The 19,051-nt window shown below is 46.2% G+C and overlaps 1 protein-coding gene across 1 annotated transcript in view; it reads right to left on the reverse strand.

Annotated features, from left to right (window-relative positions):
* Positions 1 to 17,507, reverse strand: part of LOC147607202 (coiled-coil protein) — a 56,256-nt gene extending 38,749 nt beyond the window's left edge. The window contains exons 1-4 of the mRNA XM_086791176.1: positions 17,063 to 17,507; positions 16,861 to 16,982; positions 16,594 to 16,685; positions 16,299 to 16,385 (exon numbers count right to left, since the gene is read on the reverse strand). Of these exons, the coding sequence (XP_086647302.1) occupies positions 16,299 to 16,385; positions 16,594 to 16,685; positions 16,861 to 16,982; positions 17,063 to 17,436 (675 nt within the window). The 5' untranslated portion in view covers positions 17,437 to 17,507. The remainder of the gene's footprint in view (positions 1 to 16,298; positions 16,386 to 16,593; positions 16,686 to 16,860; positions 16,983 to 17,062) is intronic.
* Positions 17,508 to 19,051: the final 1,544 nt, after the last annotated feature.

Raw genomic sequence — 19,051 nt, forward strand, 5'->3', positions numbered from 1 at the left:
TAGGATTCAAGCAAACCATTGAGAACCGTAGAGACAAGTGAACTGTCAGGTATCACCTCATTAATATTGATTAACTGCTCTCGCAAATCCTTAACACAGGTGAGAAATCCATCCATAGAATCACCCTCCATCATGTGCTCCAAGTCAAGCTTTTTCCGTAGATAAGCTACACGAGCTTCATTATGGATCTGATATAAAAAGGCGAGTATATCCCATGCACTTTAAAAGAAGTACATGAACGAATATGAGGTATGACTTGCCGTTTACACAAGAGAGCAATCGAGGCATGAGCCTACACATCTTTAGCATCCCATCTGAGTTGTTCTTGTGCTTTGCCCTTAGGTTTAGCACTAGAACTAGCCCCAGATTTTCCTTTGCCATAATGGGAGGCAACAAAAGCCTAATCTGCAGCAATCATGTTGTTCCAATTGGAACAAGATTGCTCTTCCTGTAACAAGAGAGCTACCAAATCATCAAATGTGTACAAATCTGTATTTCTCTTCGTCAAGAGACGAAGGGTGGTAGCAAATCCTTGATAGGATTCAGGCAAACCATTGAGAACCGTAGAGACAAGTGAACTGTCAGGTATCACCTCATCAATATTGATTAACTGCTCTCGCAAATCCTTAACACAGGTGAGAAATCCATCCATAGAATCACCCTCCATCATGTGCTCCAAGTCAAGCTTTTTCCGTAGATAAGCTACACGCGCTTCATTGCGGATCTGATATAAAGCATGCACTTTAAAAGAAGTACATGAACGGATATGAGGTATGACTTGCCGTTTACACAAGAGAGCAATCGAGGCATGAGCCTACACATCTTTAGCATCCAGTTGTTCTTGAGTAGAAGGAATAGGTGCAAGCACTGCACTTCCACTAAAACCACAATCACTCGTTCCAACAGTGGATCCCCCTAACGTGCTAGCTGCAGATACGGGACCAACACGCCTTAACTCAGCACCAAATACATACACCCACAAATTATTTACAACCAGTACATGCTTCATCCTATATGCCCACATGGGATAATTAGCCCATCAAGCTTGTCCTTGTGGCAGAGAGCATCCCAAATACATGTGGCAGAGAGCATCCCAAATACATCATTATTAGCCATGAATCAAAGGTAATTGATAATATGTCCCAAGCTCGCTGCACAATGCACTCCAAACCCTCAATGTCCATTGAAAGGCAAGTTGTTGTGATGCCCAATGATTCATTGATGAGACAAGGACCTGCAAATGTATTGAGATGACAGAGTGTAGGGATAGAAAGTTATCTGAATAGAGGCTTGATGACCAAAATAGACCCCAAAGATAGGTGTCATAATGTTGTATTTCGATGCCGAGTGCACTGAGAGAGAGCACGATCACTTGTTTTCTTGCTGGCGCAAGCGGCTGTTGTGACTGCTGCTGCAGCAATCCATTCGGCTGGGAGACAACTGTTGTTGCAGATCTGAGTGGCGACTAGCGTGGTGTTGCAAATCCGTACGATGGCGGGCAGATGCGTAGATCTATACGACGAGCAGAGGCGACTAGCTGTGGGCAACTGCAGGGCTAGCGACCAACACAAAGGCTCCGATACCAATGTTGGATGGGGGAGTAGATGCTCTACGCGCGCACGGGCACACACAGAGTCGTATCAAGCTGAGAGAGAGAGAGAGAGAGAGAGAGAGAGAGAGAGAGAGAGAGAGACTAATGTGATAGCTAAAAGTACTCGATAGATAATGAGAATGTGTGAAGTACAAAGTAGAAGTAGTCCTAGGGCTAAAGTGCCCAACACACTAGAGTGTGTTCACACGGAAAAAACCCCTGCCAGCACAAGGTAAAAAGTGCCCGTGTGTAAGACTGTTCACACCAGGACTTCCCGGAGGCCAAAGGCTAACACATCTACTGGAAAGTAGCTGGGCATCGGTCAAACTAAACGACAAGACCAAACACTCATAGTGACGGTACTGAGTACGAAAACCAATGTTCCACACATCCTCAAATCTAATCTTGATCTGATGATACCCTGACCTCACATCGATTTTCGTGAAGTACTTCGCTCCCCAAAATCAATCCATGAGATCATCCATGCGTGGCAATGGATACCCATTCTTAATAATGAGTTTGTTGAGCTCCTTGTAATCTACACAGAAGTGGATCATGCCGTCCTTTTTCCTAGACAAAAGCACTAGTGCCCTCCATGGAGACTTACTTGACCGCACAAACCCCCTCTCGAGATAATCATGTAGTTGCATTTGAATCTCCTCCTCTTCGGTTTGACTAAACAGATGGGATTGTTTTGTATAAGGCCGACTACCAGGCAATAACTCGATAGCGTGATCTTCCTCTCAAGTGGTAAACCCTCAGGCAAATCAATTGGGAACACATCTATGAATTCACGTTTAATATCCGGGCCATAGTTGTCATGGTACGAAAATACGATACCATACGGTGCAGTACAGGAATTTTTGGTACGATATGAAATTTTGGAATACCGTACTTATATAAACTTAGAGAGAGGCTTGAGAAGTTGAGGGAGAGAGGTACCCTACTTATAAACTTAGAGAGAGGCTTGAGAAGTTGAGGGAGAGTGTAGTATGCGGAAGCTTCAAAGAAGGATCGGTACTTCAAAACTCAGAAATCAGCACTCTTTTTGCGACGGAATTAACGCACAAACTGAAAGGAGATGTGCAGAAAAATAGAGAGAGAAGGGGGAGATGGAGAGGACACAGTATTGGGGCCCTACAGAGGGATGGTGTATTTGCTTTATTAGAATGATGTAAATCTGAAAACAAATACAGAAAACTTAACCTTTTCTTGGCTGGGAAATCCCTGCCCTTGACCTTCAGAAGTCCACCCCTTTGCTTGGCAATCTCCTTGGCTTGACTGGCCCTTGATTGGCTTGAGCACTTGGTGAAAACTAAGATGAATGATGGGATTATGGCCTCCACTATTTATACTCCTCCTGAGGAGTAGTCGGCCAGCTGAAAAACAGGCTATGTCCCACGATTGGTGAAAATTCAGCAATAAATGCTGAATTAAATCCCAAAAAATACTGCCTTTTTTTCCTAAGAGGCTGAAAGTGATGCGCCTGCTTCTGATTGGCTGGACACAACTTTTGTCCACAATCCCAAGGCTGGGCAGCCTGTATGGGCTGCCCCATACATGCCCTACAGCCATTTAAAGGCTGTATGCTCCTGAAAATAGCCTTATCTTTGCCCTAGGGCTGTCCCACAGCCCTTCCATGGCTGGTGGGTCCAGATTGGGCCTTCTTGGCCCTCATGGGGATGGTTTCAGTGTTCACACCATTCCCATGCCCATACTAAGCTCCCGGGTAGCCCTATGGGCTGGCCCCTTGTCCTAAACATACTCTACTCAGTGATCTGGCATCCGGTACCATACCAGATACACAGAACCACTGACATCATTCTAGAGGGAGACTCACAGCGCGGACTAGCACTGTTTCATGTGCAGGACAGTGCACACCTAACCTCGGACTCATGTGCAGGCCAATGCACACCTGACCTCGGACGACTAAGATGGATCCCTGGCTGACTCGTCCCGGACTGGGCTCACATGGGACCAGTTCACCATCCCAGGTCCTGCACCTTCTGTACAGAAATGTCTACGTGGCATCCAAGTGCGGGATGCACGTGACATCCCCTCCAAATAATCCGTCAATAATGCCGGATAGTTTTCGAAAAATTCTTTGTCGAGCCATACCGCTTCATGAGTTCCTCGGTCCTGAAACTTCGTGAGGAACTGTCGTAGTCTTCGGCCTGAGCCATGCTTGAAACGGTGCAGAAGGATCTGTTCTAGAACCATTACTTCTGCTTCATCAATAATGTCTGGTTCCGCTTCGTCTTTGACCTCTGAAGGGGGTGGACCTGCATATGGCTTTAACCAAGTGACATGAAATACATCGTGCATAGTCCAACTCCAAGGTAGCTTTAATTGCATAGACACCTCATTAATCTTTTTCCGGATGGGAAATGGTCCGAAGCTCCTGAAAGACAACTTTGGGCATCGCTTGCCCACCTGCTTCAATCTTTGCTTCATAATCCGAAGATACACCCAATCCCCTTCCGAAAACTTCATATCCCTTCGGTCTTTATTGGCCTGTCGAGTGTAGGCCTCTTGCGCTTTAGCCAATCTGTCTTTAACTGACTCCAAAATCTCCTGGTAAGACTTTGTCACTCTGTTCGCCTCCGGCACTGAAGACGAAGTCCTGGTCAACAACGACTGGAAAAGTCTTCCAAACGCTGCCTCATATGGAGTCCTGCCAATAGCTGAAGAAAAAGAGTCATTCAAAACAACTTGAACTAAAGGCAAAAACGATTTCCACTTACCTTGCTGATCGTGGACATAACACTTCAGCACATCAAAGGCCAACTGGTTGTATATCTCTGTCTGGCCATCTGTCTGTGGGTGGAATGCACTGGAAAAATTCAACTTAGTACCAAAATTATCAAACAATGCCCTCCAAAAATGACTGGTAAACTTGGCATCTCGGTCTGACACTATGGTTCTAGGAATCCCGCCAATCGGATACCAATGCCGAATGAATAGCTGGGCAACATCCTCGGCGGTCACATTGGCCCTGCAAGGAATAAGCATAACAAATTTGCTAAACCTATCAACAATAGTTAAGCACTGCGTATTACACTTACTCGGGCTGGGAGGCAGATTTGTGACAAAGTCCATCGAAATGTCCTGGAAAGGACCCTCAGGAATTGGCAAGGGCTGTAACAACCCTATCTTCTTTCCACCTTTTGACAAATGTCACAGCGTTGTACATATGTAAACACATCACGTCTCATCTTTGGCCAATAGTATTGCCGTTCTAATTTCTCCAGAGACGAATTCATGCGCCTATGACCACCTGTAATGGCGTCATGGGCATCATGGAGAAGAGCTGCCCAAAATGATTTCATGACACACAGTCGACCTTTGTAGAAAAGCCAACCATCGCGTATCAGAAAATGGCATGGTCCTGTGGCATCCAATGCCTGTTCCCACTGAGTACCGAATTCCTCGGAATCCGCGTACGTGTGCTTCATGTCTTCTAGTCCTGTACCAACAAGGTCAAGTCTAGTGGTCTGAATCGCAGATACTTGTCCCTTCCTGCTCAAAGCATCGGCCACTGGATTGGCCTTTCCTGGAAGGTACTCAATCATACCACCGAACTGCTGGAATATCTGACTCCAGCGGTGTTGTCGATCACTCCACTGTGCACTTGGCATCGTCTGAATCCAGTGCAATGCCTGATGGTCAGTGCGAACCTCGAAGTCACGGCCATACAGGAAATGTTTCCAATGTTTCAAGGCCTGTATAACTACTAGGAGTTCACGATCATAGACTGAGTAGTTCTTTTCGGCGGGCAGTAACTTACGAGACATGTAAGCTACTGGATGACCATTCTGTTGCAATACACCTCCAATTGCGATGTTACTCGCATCGGTGATCACTTGAAATGGTTCGTCCCATGAGGCAAGGGCTTAACAAGGTGCTTCTAACAAAGCCACCTTGAGGTTCTGGAATTTCTCCAACGCTCGTGGAGTCATTCGAATCTTTTGCCTTCTTGTTTTCACTCCCTTTAGCAGATCGGTGAGATCTGCCGAGAGATCGGAAAACTTGTCAATGTGGGTGGAATATGCCTAGCATATATCCACAAATGATCTAATGTCATAAGCTGTCTGTGGTACTTCCCAGTTAACAATCTCGGACGAATGCCTTCAGCACTAATTATATATCCCAAGTAATGTACCTGGAACAGATAAAATTCTGACTTCTTTTCATTGACGTAGAGCTCGTTGCTTTCCAGCAATTTAAGGACTTTCTCCACATCAATGTCATGCTGCTCAACTGTAGCTGAAAATATGAGTATGTCGTCCAGAAATATGAACACACACTCTCCAATCAACTCCCGGAAAACACGCATCATCATGCGGTTAAATGTAGCTGGGGTGTTCATCAAACCAAATGGCATGACCACAAATTCATAGTGGGCCCGTTCTATACGGAAGGCTGTCTTGGGGATGTCCCCCTCTACAATCCGTACCTGGTGGTACCCACTCTTTAAATCCAGTTTGGAGAACACCTTTGCTCCATTCAACCTCTCGAGAATATAGTCAATTCGAGGCATCGGGAATCTGCTCTTGATAGTCAGCTTGTTGAGTGCACGATAATCGACACACAATCGAGAAGACCCATCTTTCTTCTTGACAAACAAGATCGGTGCTGCAAATGGCGACACGCTGGGGCGGATGTGTCAGAATACGCAGCGGAGATGATGACCAGATCTGGGAACACGAGCAAAAACGCAGGCAGAAAAACAGCACAAGAGAGAGAGAGAGATGTAGGCGTGTAACTCTGCTTTGATATACACAAGAAGATCCCGAATATGATACAAATATGGTATGGGGGCTGGGGGCCTATTTATATGCCCCCAGATAGGCAGTCGGCCTGCTGAAAAGTCCCTCCACGACTGTAGCAACAGTCGGCCAGCAGCTGATAAGGCCCACAACTGCCTACATCCAGTTGGCCAGCATCACAGGGGTCCACGACTGATGTCTGGGCAGTCGGCCAGCTACTGGTCCTCCAGCTGCCTCAAGGCTGCCTCCCAAGCCACAGAAAAAATGGAAAAAATAGGAAAAAAATGCGGGGAGTGAGGAAAGATGATAAAACACCTGATAAGTGCGGGCACACCCACAACAAAGGCCCTGGTGTATAAAACTGGACAGGAGATGACTTCTAACACCCCCTCTCAGCTCCTGGCTGTGTAACCAACCACTGGGAGCTGGGGTGCCGCCTGAGCAAATCCTGAGAGAGCGACTTCGTGAAGAGGTCCACCGTACTATCCTCCGTCGAACAGAACTCTAGCAAGATGTCATCAGCAACGATCTGGTCACGAACAAAGTGCCTCTGGATGACCATGGGTTCCTCCAGTGGAAGCCCAAACCTGCAATGTAACCTCCTCCTGCTCCGTAAAACTGCTCCTGGGCCATAAGTAGATCTCCTCGTGTCCGGCTCTCCTCCCCAAACCGAGTCACTCCAACCGTGGAGTCGGACTCCATCCAGCAATCCCCCTCCTGTGTAAAAGAGTCCATGATCCTTCGCATGCCGCAGAAACCACAGGAAACGCAATCCTGCCTCCCAAAGAGACATCTGCAACCATGAGCTCAACTGCCTCATCAGGAAGCTCTCGTCTCTGGTGTCCATCAACCAGATCAATGAACCATACAACTTCTGAGTCACAGAGACATCACACTGCTCACAAGGATCAACACCTGTTACGGTGCACAAATAAGTCCTGGAAACCTGATGAAACCTGTCAACCACCCCCTCTGAATCCGGAACCACAAAGCCTGGAGAAACCACCTCCTTCTGCAAGTAAGCACCTGCCACCTGCCTGGCTTTCCGAAAGGTCCCCGTGGAAAGAACATCCTCATCTACTGGAGGTTCTATGTCCCGAACATGACGAGACATCAGAGCATAAGTGACCTGTTCAGCTTCCTCTGACTGACGAACACAAGAACTACCAACATCAGTACTGGAAAGTTCTTGCCAACTGCTGCCATCTACTGGTAAGCTATCCACCATCTGGTCTCGAAAAGCCTGTACCTGCAACGTATCCACACACAAGTGGCCATCACCAGACTGCCACTCATCACAAACATGAGGACTTGGGACAGAGAGTGCTGAAAGCCTGTAAACTCCATTCTCCACTCCACCTTCCCAAACCACTTGGCCTGTTGCTTTGTCCCGAAGAGCAACAAAATGCTCATCAAACTCCACCCCTACGCTAGTCTTGCAAACCTGATGCACTGACAACAGATGAAAACCAAGTGCCGGAACATACAACACCTGGGAGGAATGCTTCCCCCCTCTGCCATCGGGAACTATCTCCATCCTGCCCTCACTGTGAACCGGGATAGTGGACGTATCCCCAATAAGAATATGACCAGAACACCTGCAGAGATCCTATAAACCGGAACGGGAAGGAGTCATGTGCTTGGAAGCACCACTATCGAGAATCCACTCCCGAGTATCCGTTGCGGTCAGCGAATCCTCCAATCTCCTCCCTGCCTAAAGAAAATGAAACATCGGTGTCCATCACCTCCAGGTGCACAAAAGCCGGAGTCTTCATGATTGCTGTTGAGGAATCTTCACCCTTCTCGGTCTTCCGCTTGGGACACTGCCTCCAATAGTGGCCTTTTTCGCCACAATCATTACAAGTCCTCTCTGCCTTCAGTTTCTCGCGGTCAGCGTCGGACTTCTTCTCCGAAGACTTCTCCGATGAAGCCTTCCCTTTGCCCGAGTTACGGCCTTTCGACCGTTGGCCAGTAAAGGCCTCCGAACCTCCACCCTGAGGAGGGTTCGTGAATCGTTCCTCCTGGTCCAGGACCATGGGCACAAGCTCCTCCCCATGGTGGTGCTGAGCCTGCCACTGGTAATCAAAGAGGAGTAAAATGCTGAGTACGAAGAGGGCAAGTGTGACAGCAACGTTATGGCCATGTCCTCTGACGATATCTCCTTCCCAGCCTGAAGAACTTCCTGCTGAAGAGCCTGCAGCTTGTTAATATGCTCCCGCATCATCGACGACTTTGCAGGGCTCATAACCTGCATCTGTACTTCCAAGGAAATCCTCTTCATGGGCGATACCCTGTTGTAAAGTGAGGCCAAATGCTGCCATATACCTCTAGCCAGCGTCATATGCTTTACATGATTGATTACCTATGGTGTGCAGTTGAGGAAAATAAACGAACAGACCCTGGCGTTGACACGATCCCACATCTGTGTCTGGGCCTCCTGGTCCTTTTGGGTTGACGGTAACTCCCCTTCCTCTACTTCCGGCCGTGGAACACCAACAACGACGAAATCGGCGAGGTCGTAGGACTCCAGAACAAATTCCATCATCACCTTCCATATGCCGTAGTTGCTCCCGTCCAACTGACGGTCCACCGGGAACGTGGGGAGTGTCAAGATCTTCACATGTCTCTCGGCCATCTCAAACAGATCTGCCATAGCGGGGATGTACTCTGAAAAGGGTGGGTGGGTGGGTGGGAACAAAGAAGAACTAAAACCTACAAGTGGCTGTCCAGCAAATCAGCCCGCCTTCCTCTTGCTTCTCCTCTTCCCAAACAGTCCAAAACAGTCCACCAATCAGCCACAAAACAGTCCCCCTCTTGCTCACACAAATCCCAAGACCTATCTAGAGCCTAGGGCTCTGATACCATGTCAGAATACGCAGCGGAGATGATGACCAGATCTGGGAACACGAGCAAAAACGCAGGCAGAAAAACAGCACGAGAGAGAGAGAGAGAGAGAGAGAGAGATGTAGGCGTGTAACTCTGCTCTGATATACACAAGAAGATCCCGAATATGATACAAATATGGTATGGGGGCTGGGGGCCTATTTATATGCCCCCCAGATAGGCAGTCGGCCTGCTGAAAAGTCCCTCCATGATTGTAGCAACAGTCGGCCAGCAGCTGATAAGGCCCACGACTGCCTACATCCAGTCGGCCAGCATCACAGGGGTCCACGACTGATGTCTGGGCAGTCGGCCAGCTACTGGTCCTCCAGCCGCCTCAGGGCTGCCTCCCAAGCCACAGAAAAAATGGAAAAAATAGGGGAAAAATGCGAGGAGTGAGGAAAAATGATAAAACACCTGATAAGGGCGGGCACACCCACAACAAAGGCCCTGGTGTATAAAACTGGACAGGAGATGACTTCTAACAGGATGAAGCCAGCTTGCAACAATTCTTGGAGTTGGCGGTCCAACTCCGATTCCATTGCCTTAGAAAGGCGATACGGAAACTTGCTCGGGGGTTCCGAGCCTGGGAGGAGGTCAATCCTGTGATCCTCCGGTATGGACGGGGGGAGCTGGGGAGGGAGACTGTCCCGAAGAAAAATCTTCTGGAACTTTTCATGGAGAACCGAGTACTTCTCGGAAGCACTGGCCACCGTCTGGGCTGTCTGGATGTAAATCATCGCACACTGTGCGCCTTTCCTGACTGCTCGCTTAGCCTGCAAATGGCTTATGAGCGGAAAGTTTGGAATACCTGGCTCACACTTAATGGTCACCGGGGTGTTTGACACATTCCGATCGATCTGGAACGTGTGCTTGTCCCACTTGACATCAGGAAGAAACTTGTGAAACCACTGGATACCCAAAATTATGTCTGCTCCTACAAGAGGGGCAACCATAAAGTCACGCACAAACTCTATGCCCTGAATCACTAACTTAGCACCTAGAGCTTCATACTTGACGCTCGTTGTCATACCTGTGCTAAAACCCTCCACCTGTTTGTCCACCGAAATCAGCTCGAAACGGGCACGCCTAGCAGCCTGTTCCGTGACCACATCCTCCGTGCTGCCGCTGTCAAACAAGACGACTCTCTGGCCACCTATGTAGCCAAAGGACTTGAGCAATTCGTTGCGCTCATACTCCTAGTCATGGGCGCCCTTCTGCTTATCTTCGAGCTCCCGGCTAATAATTGCTCCAACTGAAGCACCGGGGGTTGAAGAACTAGGGGTAGCCGCTGGGGTCTGTGTGGGAGCTGTGCTCACCACGGAAGCTGTGGAGGCAGCAGCGGCCTTTGGAGGCTTCTTCGGACAATCCCGAGAAGTATGTCCTTTTGTGTGACAAAAGAAACATCTACCCTCCTTCTTGTACTGAGAAAGCTCCTCAGCACTCAACTTGCCACCTGTCTTGCCTGCCTCCGCTTTCTAGTCTGGAGTAAGCTTAGACGCATTGTTCGAGTTCTTGGAGCCAGAGGCTCCCGGGCTCTGTCCTGGGGAAGACCCCGTCTGGTTCTGGCTTTTCCCCCCCGAGGTGTTAGCCCTGGGAGAAGCCGGCTGGGAAGTCTTGGGCTTGCCACCATTGTGTTTCATTTCTGCACTCTGCGCAAGCGAGAGTGCGTCCTCAAAGGTGGCTGGCCTAAACATACGCACCTCCCATTGGATTTGCGTGTCCAGGCCATACAAAAACTGCCCTTTCTTGTCCGTATCAGATAAGCCTAATTGCAGACACAAGGTCGAAATTTTATTGGCAAACTGAAGGACTGGTTGCGCGTTTTGACGCGCTCCCCTGAACTCGTCTTCGAGTCGCTCAAGGTAGTGGGGCGGTAGAAACCGCTGCTTAAGGTCGCGGACGAATTCGTCCCACCCATAAGCTGTCATACCTACTCTGGTGTGGGCATGAGCCCACTGAGTCCACCAAGGGATGGCCTCACCTTCCAAGTACCAACTAGCTAAGATCACTTTGTCAGTATCTGTTTTCCTAACTGCGGCAAAGTAAGCTTCAAATTGATGTAACCATGAATAAAGAGTTGTGGGATCGAGTTTACCATTATACTTACTGAAATTCATTTTCTCGGGAAAATGATTCGAGGGCGCCGCTGGTGTCAATCTGGCGTCCAAAGCTCTGAGGTAACGCTCGTGTTCCACGCGTCGCATGGCGTCGTCTTCTCGTTGTCGAATCTCCAATGCACGCATCTGCAACTCAAGCAAGGAGCGTGGCTGCGGCTGTGACCCCTCGAGAGGGTCCCTGTGACGAGGATCTGGTATCTGGGATACGGAAGGAGAGGGAGGAGGAGATGGAAAACGCGACACTCGAGAGCAAGAACGCTCCTCCAGAGCCAAGATCCGCGGCTTCTGCTCATCCAACTTGGCTGTCTGGTTTGCGATTGCTCGCATCATCTGCTGGAACATGTCTGACACTCAAGCTTGGTGCCCTAGCTGGGCTGCCTGGTGCACTCTGGTCCCATGGTTCCGGTTCTCTCTCGTCGCCGAAGCTCGCCATAGCGGGAAAATGCAATTCCTTTCCGGAACGCAATCTGACCATCCACTATCTGTGTGGGAGACTTCTGGAGGCTTCCGGAGGCTAAAAACCAACCATCCTTCGAGGGACAGGAGTCACTCCGAAAGGGGTAGTCCACCGGCGTCTAAAAACCAACCACACGAGCGAGAAAATTTCCTGGTTTTCTTTGCTGAATCTTTGTCCTTGAAGTAGGCTCTGATACCATTGTAGTATGCGGAAGCTTCGGAGAAGGATCGGCACTTCAAAACTCAGAAATCAGCACTCTTTTTGCGACGGAATTAACGCACAAACTGAAAGGAGATGTGCAGAAAAATTGAGAGAGAAGGGGGAGATGGAGAGGACACAGTATTGGGTCCCAATTACCCTCTGTAGGGCCCCCACCACGGATGGTGTATTTGCTTTAATAGAATGATGTAAATCTGAAAACAAATATAGAAAACTTAACCTTTTCTTGGCTGGGAAATCCTTGCCCTTGACCTTCAGAAGTCCACCCCTTTACTTGGCAATCTCCTTGGCTTGACTGGCCCTTGATTGGCTTGAGCACTTGGTGAAAACTGAGATGAATGATGGGATTATGGCCTCCACTAGTTATACTCCTCCTCAGGAGCAGTCGGCCAGCTGAAAAACAGGCTATGTCCCACGATTGGTGAAAATTCAGCAATAAATGCTGAATTAAATCCCAAAAAATACTGCCTTTTTTTCCTAAGAGGCTGAAAGTGATGCGCCTGCTTCTGATTGGCTGGACACAACTTTTGTCCACAATCCCAAGGCTGGGCAGCCTGTATGGGCTGCCCCATACATGCCCTACAGCCATTTAAAGGCTGTATGCTCCTGAAAATAGCCTTATCTTTGCCCTAGGGCTGTCCCACAGCCCTTCCATGGCTGGTGGGTCCAGCTTGGGCCTTCCTGGCCCTCATGGGGATGGTTTCAGTGTTCACACCATTCCCATGCCCATACTAAGCTCCCGGGTAGCCCTATGGGCTGGCCCCTTGTCCTAAACATACTCTACTCAGTGATTTGGCATCCCAGATACACAGAACCACTGACATCATTCTAGAGGGAGACTCACAGCGTGGACTGGCACTGTTTCATGTGCAGGATAGTGCACACCTGACCTTGGACTCATGTGCAGGACAATGCACACCTGACCTCGGACGACTGAGATGGATCCCTAGCTAACTCGTCCCGGACTAGGCTCACATGGGACCAGTTCACCATCCCAGGTCCTGCACCTTCTGTACAGAAATGTCTACGTGGCATCCAAGTGCGGAATGCACGTGAGAGAGAGAGAGAGAGAGAGAGAGAGGCTTGAGAGTTGAGAGAGAGAGAGAGAGAGAGAGAGAGAGAGGCTTGAGAGTTGAGAGAGAGAGAGAGAGAGAGAGAGAGAGAGAGGCTAGAGCTTCAAAGTTCAAGCTATGGAACTTGAATGTGAGGGAAGGTTAGGGGGGCGAGGGCACTTTAAAAAAGTTGGGCAATGAGGCTCAAGAGCTCAAGCCTATAGGCCAAGACAATCCAAAAAAAAACAGTCAAAAAGCAATTTTAAAAAAAGGCCAAAATCAGGCAGAAAATGATCATAAACGGCCACTTTTGCAAATGGTCAAATAACTACCAACAATCAATTAATACCGTACGATATTGTACGGAATCATACCATGCAAACCGTACCATACGAATAGGTTCGTACCGATACGAGAAACAACTATGAATATCCCTTTACGCACGATATTCGTTTCGCTCTATGATGGTATCATCCTTGCGAATCGAGGATCACATAAAGAGATACTGCACTTAAACAGACTTAAATGGCACATACACACATCATACTGGAAGATGTTAATTGTTCATTCATATCAATAACTCAAACAATAGGGATATCCTTCCCCTGGAGATACAAAATGGGAATGGGACTCCTTATTACAATGAGTAATAATATGGTATTCATTAAGAGGGACCCTATCCACCATAGCAAAAAGTGTATGGCACATTGGGTGACAACGGAAGTGAGAGGGAAGTGTTTTGAGTCGAGGGGTGTGCCCCAAAAAAAAAAAAGGTGGGGAGGCTTTAAAAAAATAAAGAGGGTCCGTTTAGAGAGAGAGTTACCAGTAAGACCAGAAACATGAAACATGAGAGCATCAGCCCCCAATAGGTGGTATACCACTCTCCAAATTATCAAGCATGGGGCTAAGGAGTATGGCCGAGAGGTCTCCCTCGGCTATGTCACGTGGAAAGGTAGCTTGATAGCGATGGGGCATGTCCTAGATCTGGAGCTAATGAGGGGATCGTGGCCGACGTCTGAGGGGCCGGGGGCGTCGGGCATGCTGGAATGCAAAGGCCCAGTACGAGATTACTCCTCTTGGGCAAGGTGGGTCCGGAGCAGCCCAAAGAGAGTGGGCCAAATCCCTCATGAAACACACAATGAAACCTCCCACCAATCTCATAGTATATTGGGCAACGACATATGTAATGCTCCTCTGTCTCAACCCTCTATGTGGCATAATCGAGAGATCCTCTCTCCCGTATGAGCTCCCCGGCTCTGAGGACGTGCTCAGCTCTTCCTGACTCCATTGTGAGGCGGTGGGATGAAACTCGTATCTAGCCAATTGCAATCCGTATAGCATGGGACATGTGAACACTCAGGTAGCCAATTGATGGATGAATCCATCCTCAGAGAGCATGACAAAGTGATCTCTATAGAAGTGCATCTTCGATGGGAACTCCAAAGGTGTGATCCATGTGCAATGGGTGTAAAGGCTAAGAAGATCTAACCAGATAATCCAATTGGTGTTCTCATCAAAGAGCTGGAGAAAAAGGGAGTCCAAACTATACTGAAGGGGTGGAAGGTGGTCCATGCGGAGCCCATATCCTCAAAACCAAGTGGAAACTCCGTACTCTAGGGCAAGCCTCGGTGCTTGTAAAAAGTTAGCATTTTTCTTGAATTTTTGTGGGCAATCTATTAAGAGTTTTGAAATGCTTAACATCCACAGATGTTCCTCAAGACCCAAAAAATCCTTGAGATTTTTTAAATTGCACTTTTCTTAGCTTTTGCAAGGCAATATTTTAATTTTCTTAGACACATGCTGATAAAACGCATGATTTTTGCTATTTTCAAAATAGTAGTAATTTGGACATAACTTTTAGAAGGGACATAGTTTGATCATGAAACTTGGCTTGATGGAAAGCCCATGATGTAAACTAAATCCTGGAATCATCAAACGACAATTATTGGATAAATTTTTGACTCGCTAATATTGAAATGACGTTTTTTATACAGGTGGAGCATGAATTTTTCTCCTTCCATATGCAAGCTAATAATGTAAAACTTGAGGTGCACCCATGTTATATAGGGTAAATACTACTTTGTTTTGAATTTTCCAAAACTTTAGAGCCACTTTTTGGGCCTCTTCTCATACATGGCCTTTTGCGCAACCTGTTTTCAATACATAAAATGACTAATTATGAGCCTAATTTTGATATTCATCAAAGGGAAAAGCTGTGTAAGTGCATTATTTGTTGTAACTATAGGTGTAGACTACTTGTGCAAGCATAGTTATGATTAGTTTTTTATAAAAGATGATCAAATTTTACATTTTTATTTTTTACAGTTTTTTTAGAACTAGGCGATAAGAACCTACTTAAGTGGAGGCTAAGTTAGTGTCATACATATCAAATTATGGCATATTTATCTCATCTCAAGCATGAAAACCAATAATCAACATTCCTACATTATTTTTTAGTAGCGTGATTGAGTTTTGATAATACGCGTTACTTTTGCTGATTTTATGCAACTTTTTTGGAAAAAATTCTAGGAAAGGAAAATGATTTTTTTGGTGAACTTCTACCTCCTTGGACTGATGTATGCTATCAAAATATCTTGGGAAAAATGCTATTGATATCATTGGATTTTTTTTGAGAGAATGATGCTTGCATATTTGGAAAAATCATGAACAATGTTCATTTTCAAGACATATGCTACTTTGTTGCTTATGTACTTCCAAATAAAAAGGCATTTTATATGTTTAGCATTTTTTACATAAGAATAGGGTTATGTTCTACATGCCCAATGAAGCATTTTGGTTTTTAAAGCCTACATTAGGAGTTTGATTTTTTTTCGCAACCCCCAAAAAAGGACACTCAAGTATCCTGTTTTGGTACCAAACTAGTGTTAATGATTAATCTCCCCAAGATCTTCACTCCTCATCACATAATCATCCTCAAGGGTTTCTATAAATACAAAAACAATTTCCGACCCTCCAAGTCTCCTACCTCAGATAACCATCCAATATCTTAACCCTCTAGGTTTCTTCTTAACTCACATTATGTCACATGCATCAGTCCCGGCTGACACTTTTAGTTTGTGATTATTTTACAAAATGGCTAATCAAAGTCAGATATTACAATCTAATAAGACTTGTTAAGCATAAATATTGAACTGTGTATGAATCTAATCGATATAATGCCAATTATATGATGTGGAGAAGTCTACAAACCCATTGCTTCCAAGGTTCAAAGCTTTGACGGATAGCTTCAGCACGGGGTTGCATGTGCGCGTGACCTTTCATGCGAATATCATCAATCTGTAAAACATCCATAAAGGCAATGAACCCATAACAATCAGTGACAAGTTTACAAACTAGGGACAAGCTTGAAGGTTATGAAAACAAGAATATGCACGCCCACAACCTTGTTTGAGAAGTGAGTCATAACAATTTGGTTGGGCATTTCCAGATGCTGCTAACATTCTAAGATCATTTCTCTCAAGTAAAGGGAAAAAAGAAACATTACCGAATTGATCTGAAGTTTCGAAACCATGACTCCTGCAACCGCCGCTGCCCCTCCCACCACAAGAGCCGTGGCAACCAAGAATGCCTTGACAACTGACTTCCCATGACAGAAAAGGGTAGGTTCATCAGGAAATGGAAGTTTAGCGGTAAATAATTGTCAATAAAACACATAAGAAAAAACACAAGTAAATACAGAGATTTTCCAGGGCTGTCCTGCTAATTATTTTTTAGCGTAATTCGTAATTATCAAATTTAAGAAACTACTTACCAGCAGAGTATCCTTCCACGAGCTCCTGTGCTTTGGCGTCGTCGATGGTGGGGCTGCCATCCATCCTTGCCTCGTTTGCAGTGGACGCTAAAATCTTCACTTCATCCCCTTCAGGCTTCCATCTGAAAGAACAAAAAAAACACGCATCAATTGAATGGGGAAAGGCGTTATACGCAGTTAAAGATGCAAGCGTTTGAAGAACCTGCGGGGACCGAAAGAAGTCTGCGGCACGCTGGGTAAGAAAGCCAGCGGACCGCTTGTTTCCAACAAGACAGACTGGGATGCGTGGGGCGACGCCGCCTCTCGGGACGATGAGGCCAGAGAGGCGGCGAGCGAGGACCGGGACGGAGAGAATGCCGACGGTTGCGGTTCGTCGTGGTGGTAGGCGGGGAGAGAGTGTTGGAGGATTTCCGGTAGCACATCGGCGATTGAATCCGGCGAGGAGAGGTGAGGATTGGGGGTTTGGGTTGCGGGGGACGATTTTGCCTTCTCCTTTAGACGGGAGAGGGCTTGTTTGGATGTTTGAGAGAAAAATGCGCCTTCTGAGGCTGCCCGTCTCCCTGCCAGGAAACTCATGTTGGTTTGAAGTGCAAGATCACACACAGTGCACACCCAAATAATATTGGCCTGCCGTGCTAGGCAAGGAAGCCTTGATGAATTATGCACCCCAATAATAAATAAATAACAGGGTACCAAAAAATGTAAGTAATTAATTAGTTAGTGTGTGCAAACCTTGGTTTTTTGTAAGGTCCAAATTTCAAATTGGAAATGGTGTCCACATGCTTTATATTTTTCCTTGCTTTCTTTTTTATGGGAACAATAATATATATTATTAATGTCTACAACTTCATCAAAAACTTTTACAAAAGGCTTTCTGCCACTTACATATTTCCAATTCCTATTCAAAAAATCACATTCCATGTCCCACATCTCATCTTCCCAGACAAAAGAAGACCTTCCCCAAGAAAAATGAAAGCACAACTGCATACAAGCAATCAACGGTGAATCCCTTAGGAGACTGCTCTTCAAAATATTCCCAAATCTTTACCACTCGTCTTCTCCCCATAGGGTTTTCAATCAGGGCCATATATATCTCCACTGGTTGCTTTTCCTTTAGGTACCACCTCTTGGATTTGGGCCCAAATTTGGGGTTTTTCCTTGCTTTCTATATATGTAAGCCTCCATTACTTTCTATTAGCCAACATGAACACTTGTCCATTTCTACCTCTCTGCCTTGCATGCACGTGCATTTATTGTAGTGGAATTCCTTTCTCTCCTCATAGTAGGTTCTCTCTCCCATCGTGCAGGCCAACCCATAGTAGGTTCTTTCTTTCTCTCTCACATGGTGCAGGCCAACCCCTACACTATTTCTATCTATTTCTCTCTCCCATTGTGCAAGCCAACCCATGCTCTCTCTCTCTCTCTCTCTCTCTCTCTCTCTCTCTCTCTCTCTCTCTCTCTCTCTCTCTCTCTCTCTCTCTCTCTACACGATGTGCATAGAGGTGAGGATAAGGCAAAAAAAAAAAGTTGATACCAAATGAAGCTCAGTCACTCGATGCCCAAGCTTGTTTTGATACCACCATGCCATTGCTATGGCACGTAAGAGAACATGAGTGTTGTGGTGCTAGTGGAGAGGCCAAGAGAGTGGCTATGATGGAGGCGGCTAGTTGGGGTACTGTAAAAGAAGAGAGTTGTGGGGAAGAGAGCTGAATGGAGAGAGTCGTGGGGGGGAGGCGATGCTGCCATAGGTTGACGGGCGGAGGCACATAGGAGGGGCAAAGGAGTCTACTCTTATGTTTAAAAATTCTAGTTTGTTGTAAAATTTATAATTTTTTATTTGTTGTGATTATAAAAACTTTAAGTTTGTTGTCGATTTTTTCTTATGTTGGGTTTGGTGTAAATTTTTATTTTTCTTATGTTGGGTTTAGTGTAAATTTTTAAATTTCTAGCTTGCTATAATATTTTTTATTTTTTACTTTGTGTATTTTTTGGTTCCAAGTTTGTTATATGTATTTTCTCGTTTCTAGTATGTTCAATTTTTTAAAAAAATGGTTTCCTATATGTTTATTTTTTCCTATGTCTTGCTACTGGTTTTTGTTGGAAGGATTAAAAATTGAAGTTCTATTTAGGAGGTTTAAAAGACTGGAAAAATATAAATTCAATAAAAAAATATTAAACGAGCCTTACACCT

Source organism: Cibotium barometz, chromosome 56 (genome assembly GCF_041138505.1).
Source record: "Cibotium barometz isolate CiBa-2024 chromosome 56, ASM4113850v1, whole genome shotgun sequence".
NCBI lineage: Eukaryota > Viridiplantae > Streptophyta > Polypodiopsida > Cyatheales > Cibotiaceae > Cibotium > Cibotium barometz.